The sequence below is a fragment of the Callospermophilus lateralis genome, chromosome X (assembly GCF_048772815.1).
Source record: "Callospermophilus lateralis isolate mCalLat2 chromosome X, mCalLat2.hap1, whole genome shotgun sequence".
NCBI lineage: Eukaryota > Metazoa > Chordata > Mammalia > Rodentia > Sciuridae > Callospermophilus > Callospermophilus lateralis.
Genome location: NC_135325.1, coordinates 38,350,564 through 38,365,729, shown reverse-complemented (window position 1 = coordinate 38,365,729; position 15,166 = coordinate 38,350,564). Strand labels below are relative to the sequence as shown.

General features: G+C 37.4%; 1 protein-coding gene across 17 annotated transcripts in view; it reads left to right on the top strand.

The window, feature by feature from the left end:
• Huwe1 (HECT, UBA and WWE domain containing E3 ubiquitin protein ligase 1) overlaps positions 1-15,166 on the top strand; it is a 143,034-nt gene that overhangs the window by 89,257 nt on the left and 38,611 nt on the right. For all 17 annotated transcript variants that reach the window (XM_077107133.1, XM_077107132.1, XM_077107135.1 and 14 more), the window contains 15 exons: positions 1,377-1,593; positions 2,202-2,324; positions 2,900-3,137; positions 3,791-4,021; positions 4,945-5,067; positions 5,899-5,994; positions 6,324-6,593; positions 7,683-7,835; positions 9,532-9,659; positions 9,862-9,943; positions 10,533-10,709; positions 11,070-11,229; positions 11,539-11,897; positions 13,744-13,939; positions 14,686-14,853. In XM_077107133.1, coding sequence (XP_076963248.1) covers positions 1,377-1,593; positions 2,202-2,324; positions 2,900-3,137; positions 3,791-4,021; positions 4,945-5,067; positions 5,899-5,994; positions 6,324-6,593; positions 7,683-7,835; positions 9,532-9,659; positions 9,862-9,943; positions 10,533-10,709; positions 11,070-11,229; positions 11,539-11,897; positions 13,744-13,939; positions 14,686-14,853 — 2,721 coding nt within the window. The remainder of the gene's footprint in view (positions 1-1,376; positions 1,594-2,201; positions 2,325-2,899; positions 3,138-3,790; positions 4,022-4,944; positions 5,068-5,898; positions 5,995-6,323; positions 6,594-7,682; positions 7,836-9,531; positions 9,660-9,861; positions 9,944-10,532; positions 10,710-11,069; positions 11,230-11,538; positions 11,898-13,743; positions 13,940-14,685; positions 14,854-15,166) is intronic.

The window sequence follows — 15,166 nt, the reverse complement described above, 5'->3', positions numbered from 1 at the left end:
TATCTTAAATCCCTATGAGTTTTATATTTTATTGTAATTTATTTCATTTTTTTAATTTGTAAATCTACCCCAAATTGAAGTAAAATTGACCATCCAAATAGTTGTCCTTGTTGTGTTACTCTTCGTTGGTAGGATCTTGGAGTATTCTGGGGTTTCTATGTGGGCCTAGGCCTAGTCCATGCTTTTGATACCTGTCTGTTGGTGGTTACTGGCTTATTTTCCTCTTATACTTGAACTACCTTTGAGCCACTTTGCTATCTGAAATCAGGGGCATGAAAGCGTATGCATTTCCCCAATATTTGAATTTGTTGGGTTTTCAAGAGTCTGAATATACTCAGCCTCCAACCACGCAGTGCATATATCTTTAGCCCATTTAGAACTATTTCCTGTCCTACTATTCTGTATACCTCACAGATAAGTTTTGAACATGATATGTGACATGAGCTCAAATAAAATCTACACAGTAGGTTCATAAGTGTACATACATCCTTACAAGACTTAGTTTGATTCAAACTTACTCCTACTTGGCTCTGGATAAATAACATTTATTTCAAAGGTGCTATAACAGCATTGTTTTTTTCAGAGTAGTAGTCATTATAGAAATAGAAAAAAAGTAAAGAAAAATGTTTCAAAGAAAGCAATATTTGGGCTTTTTTTCTTTACAATTAAAAAAAAAAATTCCCCCAGTACTGGGGATGGAACCAAAGGCCTCACACATGGTAGTCGGGTGTTCTACCACTGAGCTATATATCCTCAGTCCTTCTTTACCTTTTTAGACATTTTTCCTTTTACTTTTTTTTCTATTTGTATTCCTCTCTTTTGTGTATTTAAACATATACTGAAAACTATCCTATAAAGGAAAGTTTGCAATGCCTATAATCTAATTCCTTAAGAATCCAGTTTTAAAATTATTACACTTTTCCTAGTAATCTTTTTTTCCTTTAGGCCTATGTTTTATGTTGTGATCAGATAATATATAGTGTATGTGATCTTTTCTGCTCCAAATCATTCAAGCATTTTTGTTAGCATAAAGTTGACTTGTAAGTGACTCCGTAACTCAGTAGATGTATCATTTAGTTTATCGATGCACCTTGCTATATTACTTCTACAAAGGCAGTTTCATTTTATACTTTCTATAACAGTGTATGGGTGCTTGTCTTTCACATTTGTTATGTATTGAATGTCAGCATTCTTCTGCTCCTGCTTTCAAAAGAGGCACTTTTCCCTTGTGAACTTTTTGTATTGTCATGTGGAGTTTCCTAGGTGTTGTTCAGAGTAAGTGGTCAGTCATAAAAATGTATTAACAGTAATGTTTCTGTTGGAATGAAACTATTCTGAGAATACTATACACCCTTATTCTGATTTCTGGATTCCAGCTTCCTCCAGATTAGGCCGAGCACTTGCTGAGCTATTTGGACTCCTTGTTAAACTTTGTGTGGGGTCTCCTGTCCGCCAGAGAAGGAGCCATCATGCTGCTAGCACCACTACAGCACCAACACCTGCTGCTCGATCAACAGCTTCAGCCCTCACTAAGCTCCTCACAAAGGGCTTATCTTGGCAGCCCCCACCATATACACCTACTCCTCGCTTCAGGTGAGGTTCTGCATGAGATTCAGGGACAAGAATGTTTCCTTAAAACCAATATAACTTGTTCCTATTCTACTTAAATGGAGAGTCAACCACTAAATACATGGACTAGGTCCCTTGTTTGTTGTAGATGTGTTCCTCAAATAAATTGTAAGGCCCTTGTTTTTGTTGTACCTAGTTTTAGAACATGGAAATTTTAAAAGCATTTGCAATTGAACTGCACATCAGTGACCTATATTCTTTATTAGGTGGCAAGTGTCATGTTTGGTATCTGATTTTTCTTTTGGGGAGATTGAACCCAGGGACACTTAACCACTGAGCCACATTCCTAGCCTTTTTATTTTATTTTTTTTATTTTGAGACAGGGTCTTATTAAATTGCCGAGGCTGGCTTTGAACTTGTGATTTTCCTGCCTCAGCCTCCCAAGTCACAGGGGTTACAAGTGTGCTTCTCTTGTCTTTGAAATTTTAATAACAATACAAGTTACCCACCTGCTTTTCAGTCAGTCACTTTGGTGCATTGTTAAATTTTACACTTAGTTTCTATGTGAATTTCCCAATTGCTTTTTTGTCTGCCTCAGAAAAGGTTAAACTTTTGCTTTCTCCCTCTTTTAGGCTGACATTCTTCATCTGTTCAGTTGGTTTCACCTCCCCAATGCTGTTTGATGAAAGGAAGTATCCCTACCACCTCATGTTGCAGAAATTTCTCTGCTCTGGAGGCCACAATGCTCTTTTTGAGTAAGGGTCATTTTCTTCATAGAGAAGCATTTCTTTAAGTTTGGTCTTTTCTGTGTGCCTTGCTATCCCACATCTTTCTGAGTGACATCTTGTGACAGTGTGATGTATCAAAATAGCCATTGGTTACACCCTTTCATATTCTGGGAACCAACCACATGTGTCTCCATTTTCCTTGAAGGGTGCTGGGTGGTATTTAGCCTGTTCCTAGGGGTGTTCATCAGGCCTTCTGCTTTTACTCATTTGGCTTCCAGTTCCTGGTACATATTTTTAATAGACTTCTGTTTATGTTTTTCTGAATATGATAAAATTTTTATTTCCTTTCTTGATCAGAGGTTTTCTATTCTGAGCTTTAGTGAAGTGGGGTGTGAGTGTGTATGTGTGTCTGTATATGTGCGTGCGCACGTGTTTAAGGCTTTCAAAAGTAAAGCTAATAAATGTTGAACAAATTTAAAGTAGTAACTCCAAGAAGAAGATCATATATTCATATAGACATTGGGGACCCTATAAATGTAAATCCTCTGCCTTATCTAAAATACTAGAATTTTATTCCCATACTTTCTCGTATCTGAATTTAGAACTTTCAACTGGGCTCTGTCCATGGGAGGCAAAGTTCCTGTGTCTGAAGGATTGGAACATTCAGATTTACCTGATGGCACAGGAGAATTCCTAGATGCCTGGCTTATGCTTGTGGAAAAGATGGTGAATCCCACTACGGTACTTGAATCTCCACATTCATTGCCTGCCAAATTGCCAGGAGGTGTCCAGAACTTTCCACAATTCAGTGCTCTTCGTTTCCTTGTGGTAACTCAGAAAGTGAGTATTCCTCATTCTAAAGCCAAGAGTAATTTCTTGTGCTAACTGGATAATTCTCACTCTCCTTAATAAAATAATATCAAGTTTTGTTTTTGTTTCACAATGATGGGGATCAATCCCAGGGCCTTGTTTGTGCTGGGAAAGTGCTCCTCCACATGTATGCCAGCCCAATAATGTGATTATTTTTTTAAATATTTATCTTTTAGATATTTTTTAAATATTTATCTTTAGTTAAAATAAAGACACAGTATCTTTATTTTACTTTATGTGGTGCTGAGGTTCGAACCCAGTGCCTCACACATGCTAGGCAAGTGCTCTACCTCTTAGCCACAACCCTAGCCCCCCAGTAATAAGATTATTGAGTAACGTTGGATTCTAGGCACAGATAGGGCTGTTTATAGAAAAGTAATAAAGACCATTTTTGAATTTTCTTTATTATGTACATATAAACTATGAACTTCAGATTGATACTTCCAGGATAAATTAAATGCTCCTTCTCCATGATTACTTGGCCTCTGGCAGTACTTACCTAAAATTTTGTGGACACTAACTGATTGTGGAAGGATTGTCCCAAAATTTTGTCACCTATATTTCTCCTGGGACTTTGAATTCAGGCAAAAATGATCTTCACACACTTTTCAAATGACTTCCAGGCAGCCTTTACTTGCATTAAGAACCTGTGGAACCGCAAACCCCTGAAAGTCTATGGTGGGCGAATGGCTGAGTCCATGCTAGCCATTCTATGCCACATCCTCCGAGGAGAACCTGTGATTCGAGAAAGACTAAGCAAAGAGAAAGAGGGGTCTCGAGGAGAAGAGGATTCAGGGCAAGAAGAAGGTGGATCTCGCCGGGAACCTCAAGTCAACCAACAGCAACTGCAGCAGGTAAATGGCTATCCCCACACTTCTTGAACCTCCACTTTGCTCTAGATGAAGTACAATGCTTATGAGTTTTCTATGCTCATATGCCACTAGTGTCTGGTTCTGTTAACCAGGAAGTAGGTTAAATTCCCTGCTTTCTTAACATTTTGTTGTTGTTTTCCTCCCGAGGGAAGCAGGAGTATAGTCTCTGTTCTTGGCATAGGTAACACCAATTTGTGTCCTCCTAAGCATGTTCATTCTGATGTTCACACTTGCCTGTTCTTTGGAGTCAGATTTTGCTCAGCTGCTTTCTGATTAATCTGTAAAGGGAAGGATTCTTGTAAATCGCTTATTCTCCAATAAGAGCCATTTTTTTGAATTTTAAAAATTGGGTAGATCCACTTTAGCGTTTCCCCCCTGAATTTTATTATATGGAAGTTCTTTAAGTCTAGAGTCCTGTTCAAATCTGTCTTCTGTATATACATGCCCTTTTGATTGTGAAAGTAATGCTTACTTTAGAATGTTTAGAAAATATAGCAAAGTATTTTTAAAGGCATTCCCAAGTTAATTGCACAAGATACTCATTGCTTCTTTCAGTCACTTTCTATGCCTGATTTTTACATATGCACAGTCAAGTAATATGTTAAATTATTGCTGTCATTGAGAAATTTTTGCTAATTGTTTTTACTTTAATTTTTGGATGTTAATTTTCTTATTGTAAAATTGTGGTATATATTTTTCTTAGGTAATGATCACTAGATAAGTTTTTTTTAGGTATTTCTTCTGTTGCCAGTTTTCCAGAAATATTGGGATCCGCTTGTTTTTCTTTGTATAAATCATAAAGGTAGAAAATTTTTGAGTTTCCATCCTGAAAATGTTCCTTTCTATTTTATTTACATTGGATTTTGCTATTACTGTGGTGCTGAGCTCTTAAATTATTGTTATAGCTCATGGACATGGGTTTCACAAGAGAACATGCCATGGAAGCCCTGTTGAACACCAGCACCATGGAGCAGGCCACAGAGTACCTTCTAACCCACCCTCCGCCAATCATGGGAGGAGTCGTTCGGGTGAGTTGGTTTAGGAGCTTTTATATGCCAGAGTGACAGTTTGACTGTTGGTGTCATTTTTTCCTTCATTCTTCCATCATTGGTCTTTCTATAAACTGCTTCTCATTTTCATCCTTCTCCATTGTCGTTATTTTCATTTCATGATAACTCAGTGTTTCTGAATGTAATAGTCAAAAGTTTCCTATCCCGTAGCTATGCAAATTATTACACTTTGTAGAAGAGCCAAGAGTCAGTAACCAGCACAGAATACATTCTTTCATGGTGTACAGAATATGTAGTCACATTGAAGCTTTAATTTTCATTGTGATTTCCCCTATTGTTCTTTTCAGGGGCAGTCAACCACTGAGCCATCTCCCTAGCCCTATTTTGTATTTTATTTAGAGACAGGATCTCACTGAGTTGCTTAGCGCCTCACTTTTTGCTGCGGCTAGCTTTGTACTTGCGATCCTCCTATCTCATCCTCCTGAGCCACTGGGATTACAAGTGTGATATGATTATAAGTGAGACCTCTATTGTTGTCCTTATGTGGTTTGAGTAAACCTAGTTACCTAGTTTTTTTTATATTCTTTACTATTGAGACATTCAGAGCCTCTTCCACTCTAAAGCTTGAACAGACTATCTTGATTCCTTGTGAATTGGGTTGCCTTTTTTTTTTTTTAACATGTTGATGGACCTTTATTTGTATGTAGTGCTGAGAATCAAACCCAATGCCTCACACATACTAAGCAAGCGCTCTACCACTGAGCCACAATCCCAGCCCCAGGGTTGCCTCTTTTTGTGTTTCTTTGTTTAGGTTTTGTGTAAGTATTGGGTTTTCTGTTGTCACTCTAGGATCTCAGCATGTCTGAAGAGGACCAGATGATGAGAGCAATTGCGATGTCTCTAGGACAGGATATTCCAATGGATCAAAGGGCAGAGTCACCTGAGGTAAACAGGAAACGGCATCAGTTACTTCAGTCTACTACACTTATAGAAAATACAGGACAGTACTAAAAATGATTTGGGGGCAATATTATAGGATACTGCAGATAATTGGCAATGCTTTGGGGTATTGGAGTCATCCTCTTTAGCCTTCTCTGTCTTGGCCTAAGCTCTGTGGCTGTCCTTGTACTTATTGCTACACCCTTACTAAGATATCAACTGCTAGAAAAGGTAGAAGGATATTCATATTGTAAGGTAACTGTGTTCCCAGGGTCTCCATATCTTTCCTCCTCACCTGTCCTATGTACTACTCTTTTTTTTCCTCTTGTCTCCAGGAAGTTGCCTGTCGAAAGGAGGAAGAGGAACGAAAAGCTCGGGAAAAGCAAGAAGAGGAAGAAGCTAAATGTCTAGAAAAGTTCCAGGATGCTGACCCATTGGAGCAAGATGAGCTCCACACATTTACAGATACCATGTTGCCAGGCTGCTTCCACCTTCTTGATGAGCTGCCAGACACAGTGTATCGTGTGTGTGATCTGATCATGACAGCCATCAAACGTAATGGAGCAGACTATCGTGACATGATTCTGAAGCAAGTAGTCAATCAGGTGAGATCTCAAGGGATCAGAAGAAACAAGTATGTGAAATAATTTTCCTGCCATCTAACAACCCGAGTTCTGGAAATCCAGGATTTCTGCAGTCTAAATATGGTTCTATTTGAACTGTTTTGAAAATAATCTTGCTTTTGCCTGAATGTTTCCTACAACTATGAATTTAATTATGTTACCAAAATAGCTTTGGGAAAATTAAAACTTTTTCTAGTTGTCTCTTGGGTTCATCTAAACAGTCCAAAATGTGTTTCACTCTTGAAACAAGTTAATTGCGCCCCCTCCTCACAAATAAGTGTCTTTTTCTTCCTGTTCAGCAACCATATCCTTTCCCCTACCTGGCTTTTTTTTTTCTTTTTAGACAATGTTTTCCCTCATTATAAAATATATGATAATTGTAGAAGTAGGGTAAGAAATAAATTATCCTAAATCTCCATACCCAGAGATAGCCAGTTAATGTTTTCATTATATTTCCTTTATTATTTTAATCAGCGTATATATTTAAATCATTAAAATTTTTGTATGATTTCTAATTCTAGAATCGGGGAAAACTCAAAATTGGAAAACTTTTTGAGCTATATAACTTTAAGGCATAAAAACATAAAACTAAAGAAAAACTGCATAAGATATTTTCACAGAAAGGTTTGGGTTTTTTACTCTGTATCAAGAGCTTAACAAGTGATTTTAAGGAAACTTAAAACCTTAATAAATTAAGGAGTAGACTAAAACCAAATTAAAATTTCTTAGCATTGCGAGTTTTTTTTTTTAATGATAATTCTGGAGGTTTATTATGAAAGCTTATTGATAAGAGTATAAATTGGTATGACCTTTTTGTTATTGACTTTATGCCCCAAGAATTTTTTAAACATTGATTTCCTTTAACTTAGAATGTAGGCGTCTTAAAATTAAGCCCTTGTGCTGACTACATCACCTTTTCTTAGACATTAAAGCCCTGTGGTAAATAAGTTACTATTTATCTCCTTTTCCTCAGTTAACATTTTGGGGGTGGAGGGAGTTTTTTAAAAGATTGAGGGTGTTTTCACAAACCTCACTTCTTTGCATAACTTGGACACTTTTCTGCTTTTCTAGGTATGGGAAGCTGCTGATGTATTGATCAAAGCTGCTCTTCCCCTAACAACAAGTGACACAAAAACTGTGTCAGAGTGGATCAGTCAGATGGCCACCTTGCCCCAGGCCTCCAATTTGGCTACTAGAATCTTGCTTTTAACGCTACTTTTTGAGGTAAGATTTAGTTCTTTCAGGCCCTATAATCCATTCATTAGAAAACTATCAAACAACCACCACACAATACATCAAAGGAGAAGTATAAGCTATGATCCCTGCTTCTCATGAACCCAGCTCCTGAGAATTAAGTGTGCATGGTTAAGAACAAAATAAAACTATTCTGTGGATACATAAATTGTATCATTAGGTTTTTTTGTGAGTTTAGGAAGGACATACTTCACATTACTTATAGACAGTATGAGAAGGTCTTCAGAGAATAAGTCTTAATTAGTTGAATCAACAGATTGTGGGGTGGTAGTTTAAAAGATGAATATTTAAATGATTATCATACTTGAGTCATGGACTATTTTTCCTTCTCTTAGGAAACCTAACTGGGCAGCAGCATTAGTGTGATAGACTATGGAAATTAGATGTTGTCAACGTATTAATAGGTGTTAGATAGTCAGACTAGTCTATCCTTTCCCTACCCTGGCTAGTCAGCAGATTATTTGAGTTAAGAGAATGATTTGGTCAAGACACATTATTATTCCAATAAACACAGAAAGTCCTTAGGAAGCAGTGACCTTGAACACCTGGTTCTTCATTTGTATCTCATCATGTTTTGATAGCAACCTGAACTCAATGGAATAAACCCTTTGTAGCAACTCAAGAGATACATCCAATATGTATTAAGTTCTCATGGGTCTTTGTGTTCTAAATACGTAGTTGTGAGAAAGGTTTCAAAACACTGAATGTAACATTTAAGTCACTCATGGGCCCTTATCTATAAAGAATCACAGGTAAAATCTTGTAGTTTCTTCTAATACGTTTCCTGTCCATTTAAACAATTTAGATAAGTGTATGTAGACAGTTTTGTCCAACATTGTAATTATAACTTCTCCCATATCATACATACATTATTGTATATTTTCAATGTTCTTGGTTTGTTTAAATAGTCACTTTTTGTTGGACATTATTTCATCTTCCTTAGAGATGGGCATAGTGGCCCACACATATAATCCCAATAACTCAGGAGGCTAAGGCAGGAGAATGGCAAGGTGTCCTCAGCAACTTGGTGAGACCCTGTGTCAAAATAAAATATAGGACTGAGGATAGATTTTAGTTAGTATAGAACCCTTGGATTCAATCCCTAGTAACACAAACATAAAAAATATTATAAAGCTTATCTGCAAATCAAAAGCTTTAAAGGTAGTCAAGAAGCTGGGGCTGTATCTCAGTAGCAGAATGCTTGCCTAGTATGTGTGAGTACTGGGTTTGATCCCAAGCACCACATATAAATAAAGAAGTAAAATAAAGGCATACTGTCTATCTATAATTACAATTTTTTTTTTTTTTAGAAAAAGTCATAGTCAAGACTACACAGTCTACATGACAGTCCCTAATGATGTTAATAACCATTTCCATATTTTGCACATATAAAGGTGCTAAAGATTATGTTGGAATATATTATATGGGGGAGGGGAGATTGTTTGATCGTCATAATTATTCTAGAGATATAAATTATGGCCCCTTTGAACCGTGAGAAAACCAAAGCCTAGAGAATGTAAGTAATTCATCTCAGATTATCAAACTGATAAATGCTAAAAGGTTGAATTTGAATTCAATAAATTCTGTTTGTTTTATATGATGCTAGTTGTTGGTACTGGTTGGAAATTTGTATGTCTTTTTTTCCCCCCTTTGATGAATCAATCAGGAGTTGAAGCTACCTTGTGCTTGGGTTGTTGAATCAAGTGGCATCCTTAATGTCCTAATTAAGCTCTTGGAAGTAGTTCAGCCCTGCCTACAGGCTGCCAAGGAACAAAAGGAGGTCCAGACCCCAAAGTGAGTGATCCTGTATCTATCTTGGTTTCATTCTGTTCCTTAGGTATTGGCCCATTGATCTCAAGGCCTAAATCCAGCACTCTTCTGGGGCATATATGGGGCAAATCTTGAGTACTTTTATGACATGCCTGATGAAGACAGATTTTTCCCAGTGTGCAACAGATTTCTGGCTTGCCCAAAATAAATCATTTCTCCCTTTTAGGTGGATCACTCCAGTGTTGCTCCTGATTGATTTCTATGAAAAGACAGCCATCTCCTCAAAAAGGAGAGCTCAGATGACTAAGGTGTGTGAAAAGTAGTGGAAACGATAGTGTCTTGTAGTGGAAACGATAGTTTTACCTTGAAGCAAGAGTAGACCAGAAGAGAATATAAGAGAGTAGTGAAGGATATAAAGATCTCTGACCAAGGTTTAAATCTTGGGGAATCTTCTCTTCTAAATGGGGAGTTAGGATTGTTTTCTTAGGGAGCTGCTTACTAGGGGCCTCAAACTTTTTGTGGAAATGCTCTTATGATACCTGAAGAACTGAGCATTCAACAATGTAACTGAGTAACCAAAAGCAAATGCTCCTTATTTGAAAATTATTACATACCATATTATGAACTTCTTAGAAACAAAATTATTGTTCCAATACATCCCAAAGGAGCATTCTTTTTGTGAGGGAAACAAAAGGAAAATAAAGGTGGAGGTTTGCCTACAGAGATGTAAGATAATGAGAGGGTAAATGTATATGAAAACCTTGCATGTTTTCAGAATTTATTAAATGTCCAGTGTGTTTCTTTTTCCTGGCTAACAGTGAGCACTGATAAAGTTACTGTTTCTGGTAATAGTCAACCATAAAGGAAATACAAAGAAAGTTTGTATTTTATATTTAGTACCTGCAGTCCAACAGCAACAACTGGCGCTGGTTTGATGACCGCTCTGGGCGTTGGTGTAGTTACAGTGCAAGCAACAACAGCACTATTGACTCTGCCTGGAAGTCTGGAGAGACAAGTGTGCGATTCACTGCAGGCCGAAGAAGATACACTGTCCAGTTCACTACTATGGTGCAGGTAAAGTTTATTGAAAAGGGGATTGATTATATTGGGTATGCCTTTTGCTTCCTCTGAAGCAGCATTAAGGAGTAGAAGTAACACTTCTAATTTGGATATAGTTTTCAGAGAAGTGAGTCTTAAACTCTATTGATTATATCATTGATCTGTGGCAGTTTGATGCTGTCCTTCCTGAAAGTTATTTTTTGAATGTAATTCCTTTGTTGTTGTTGTTTTAATGGGGTCTTGCTATTTTGTCCATGTTTGACTCAAACTCGGCTCAAGTGATCCTCCTGCCTTAGCCTCCAGAGTTACTAGAACTACAGGCATGTGCTACCGCAGTTGGTGAGATTTTTTTTTTTAATCTGTTTGAATTTTTAGGTTAATGAAGAAACTGGAAACCGTCGACCTGTGATGCTGACTCTCCTCAGGGTACCACGGCTGAATAAAAATTCAAAAAACAGCAGTGGGCAGGAATTAGAGAAAACACTGGAAGAAAGCAAAGAAATGGACATCAAACGTAAAGAAAATAAAGTCAACGGTATGGAATTTTCATTTTGAATATTTTAAGGAGCGTTTTGTTATTTTGGGGGTTTTGTTTTAAGCTAAAACTGGGGTGGCTTTTGTGACTTAAGGTCTGGTCAATTTCATTGCAAGGGATACTCTATCAGGTTGCTTAACAAAAGATACATAGTTCTCCCTTATGTATGCATTTTCATCCTGCCTAAGAATTGGTGTTTGCTGTGGTTCTCCTAATAGGATCTAAGTTCTTGGCTGGTTACTTCAGAGGGAGAGGTGTTGAAACAAACATCAAGTTAAACTGTCTAAACTTTTGTTTTTCCATTTGTAGAAACCCCCTTGGCCCTAGAGAATACAAATACTGAAAAAGAAACAAACCTAGAAGAAACAAAAATTGGGGAGATCTTGATCCAAGGCCTAACAGAAGATATGGTGACTGTTTTAATCCGGGCCTGCGTGAGCATGCTGGGAGTACCTGTGGACCCAGACACTTTGCATGCCACCCTTCGCCTCTGCCTAAGGCTAACCCGGGACCACAAATATGCCATGATGTTTGCAGAGCTGAAGAGTACCCGCATGATCTTGAATTTAACCCAGAGCTCAGGCTTCAATGGGTTTACTCCCCTGGTCACTCTTCTCTTAAGACACATCATTGAGGATCCATGCACTCTCCGTCACACTATGGAAAAAGTGAGTCCTTTTGGTGTCAGATGCTGCTTTACCTCATACCTTTGGTCTCCTTGGTCTCAGAACCTGCTTTTGATTCCTCATAGGGTATATAATTAGCTGGATATATTGCATACATTTTTTTACCCTCCCAAGGTCATGCCTTGAAATTCATTGTAGGAATGCCTGTGAGGTATTCTCCCAAGAATCTGTTTCCAAAATATTGTATTTTGGTGTATAAAAGTAAAGTTTTTTGAATGTTTATGATTTGCCAGGCACTGTAATAGGCATTTTTTAAAAACCTATTGTGCCGATCAGAAAATAAGTTTGTATGTTTTAGGAGATTTGTAAAGCAGTAGAAGAAATGACAAAGTAAGAATTAAAAAACTAAAATGTTTGGAACATCAACATTAAGACAACAGCAGAGAGGTGGGAGACAAATATCTTACTAGTAAAGCTTTTCCTCTCTGTGCTTTATAAAATACTCTGTCCTCTTGGTAATTCTTTGTCAGTAGTCATCTTATGACTGTGAACAGATTCCATTTTCATTTCACTGTCTTGGGATAATGTTTCCCACGCTCATAAATAGTTAAAATATGAATTTTTGAACCTAGCTTTGTATTTGGGACACGGGGAACAAAAAGAGATAAGTTGCAGTTTTAACACATCAAATTAGCAAAGTACAAATGCTTCATAATATTCATTGTAGGTACAGGTGTAAAGAAATAGCCATACTCTTATTTTTGGTGCCATTGGAAATTGGTGCAGCCACATTGGAAGGCAGTTTGATGCTGTCAGTGTAATATATCCTTTGATCTAGAAACTCTAAAGAGTTTTTTGAAGACTAACATTGACTATGCCAACAAGTGCACAAGAATGTTCTCTGTGGACTTGCTTATAATGTCAAGAAACTAGAGATCAAATGTCCTGCAGTAGAAAACTAGATAAATAAATTATGGTTAAAGAAATGAAAATTATTAATTATGACCAATGGGCAGAACATAAAGGCCATAATGTCCTAAAGAGCATGGGTCATTTTGTTTTTTTTAAAAAAAGGTCTTACCATATCAAAAGACGACTGTCACAATAGCACATACCTGAAATCCCAGTGACCTAGAAGGCTCACAAGTTGGAGGCCAGTCTGAGCAATTTAGGAAGACCCTGTCTCAAAAATAAAAAGAACCTGGGATTTTAGCTCCATGGTAAAAGGGCCCCTGGGTTCAGTCCCCAGTACCCTCTAAAAGACATCAAAAAGATGTTTATCTTTGTGAAAATCTTTTCACAAAGGAATAGATAATAAGAAGTACTTTTATTTTCTTCATACACTCCATGGCTGACAAGTAATTCTATTAGAAGAGCAAAATCATGGCTATGTCGAAGCCCTATGCTGTCAAAGCAAACAATCTGTAGTTTGATATGTCCTATACCGTCATTATTTTCTCAGACTGGTTGACTTTAGGCATAAAGAAAGCATTTGATTTTTGTTCTTATACACTAAGTGGTTATCAATGTTGTATATTTGAACCAGTCTTGTTTAAAATTCCAATAGCATTTGGAGAGGCTAGGAGCTGACACTTAAATGTGGAGGCAATGTGGGATTTATTGTCTAGACCCATCTTCTAATTTCTGTAAAAGATCACATGCACTCCGATCTAAGAATTGGTAGTTTTGAGATGTATTGTAACTTTGTATTTTTTAATTGAAGGGATGGGTCAGACCAAGTATATCATTATCTCTAAAATCTAAAGCTATCCACTGTTTTGAGCCAGAGCTTGTTTTGTATTTTAGTCTTTGTTAACCCTTCCATGGCTATAGTTGTATTTTAAGAAAGTGGCATTTAGTCAGCAGTGTTTCTTCCTGTTTTTGCTAGGTTGTTCGCTCAGCAGCTACAAGTGGAGCTGGAAGCACTACCTCTGGTGTTGTGTCTGGCAGTCTTGGCTCCCGGGAGATCAACTACATCCTTCGTGTCCTTGGGCCAGCTGCATGCCGCAATCCAGACATATTCACAGAAGTGGCCAACTGCTGTGTACGCATTGCCCTTCCAGCCCCTCGAGGTTCAGGAACTGGTGAGTTTAATTTGTTTCTGGCCTTTGAAACACTAATGTCTGTGGCCTGGTATAATCCCAGAGATTTTTCTATGAAGAGATCTATAACTTAGAAAAATGTTGGAATATTGGCTGGTTGGTCATTTCAGTCAGTCAATTCAATAGGTAATTAAGTAGCTTCTCTGGACCCTGTAATAATCCCTTTTAGAAATATAAAGGACTCATTCACTCTAGTCTTTGCTTTGAAAGGGGAGAGGCTAGGCACTGGAAGCTTTGTGGAACAATAGAGCTTACCTATAGTTTATTTGTAAATAAAATGATAATTAAACATGAAGCGGATATGTGACTAATGGATTGCAGTGGGAAGTTTGCAATCTCAGCTGTATATTCCTGCCAAAAAGCTATAGCTTGTATTTCATTATCATGGAAAAAATTTTATGAATGCATGTTGTGTATTGTTTTATAAACAAACTGACTCAGACTCTTTGAAAAATATTAATTTCATGAAAAGGGAAAAAATGCAAGCATCTCTTTAAGATAAGAGGAGGCTAGAGCAAATTCTAAAGCCTATTCTCCTCTATTCTTTGGAATTTAGGGAAGGCCAAAACCAGATTTTGTGGTATACTACTTGAACAGTGGTTGAAAATGCCCCCCTTTCCCTAACTTGTATACTATCCAAGCCATCTTTTGACTCTTTCTTTGTTGCCAGCCTAGTTTAGGTGCTGTTTCACTATTAACTGATTTTTTTTCCTCTCATTTTGGCTTAGCTTCAGATGATGAATTTGAGAATCTTAGAATTAAAGGCCCTAATGCTGTACAACTGGTGAAGACAACTCCTTTGAAGCCTTCCTCTCTGCCTGTTATTCCTGATACAATTAAGGAAGTGATCTATGATATGCTGAATGCTCTGGCTGCATACCATGCTCCAGAGGAAGGTATGTGATTAGCCTACCTCAAGAGGCTCACTGGGCACTTTTAAGATATATTGTTTTGCCTGAGTCATTTCAACCAAGTCATGGCTTATTCTGGGTATATATGCTCAGTCTGGGTATCAAGATGAAGACGACACAGTGCATATCTCTAAAGAAACTAACATCTGTAAATATAGTGTTGAGAGATATTAGGGTATTGAGTCCTGTGGTAAAGCAGCTGACTTTGTGAGAGTAAGCTAAGTAAGAAAGTTTCTTAGAATAAGTCAGTTCTGACAGGAGAATGAAAAGATTGCCAAAGGTTCATTGTGTGAGAGTA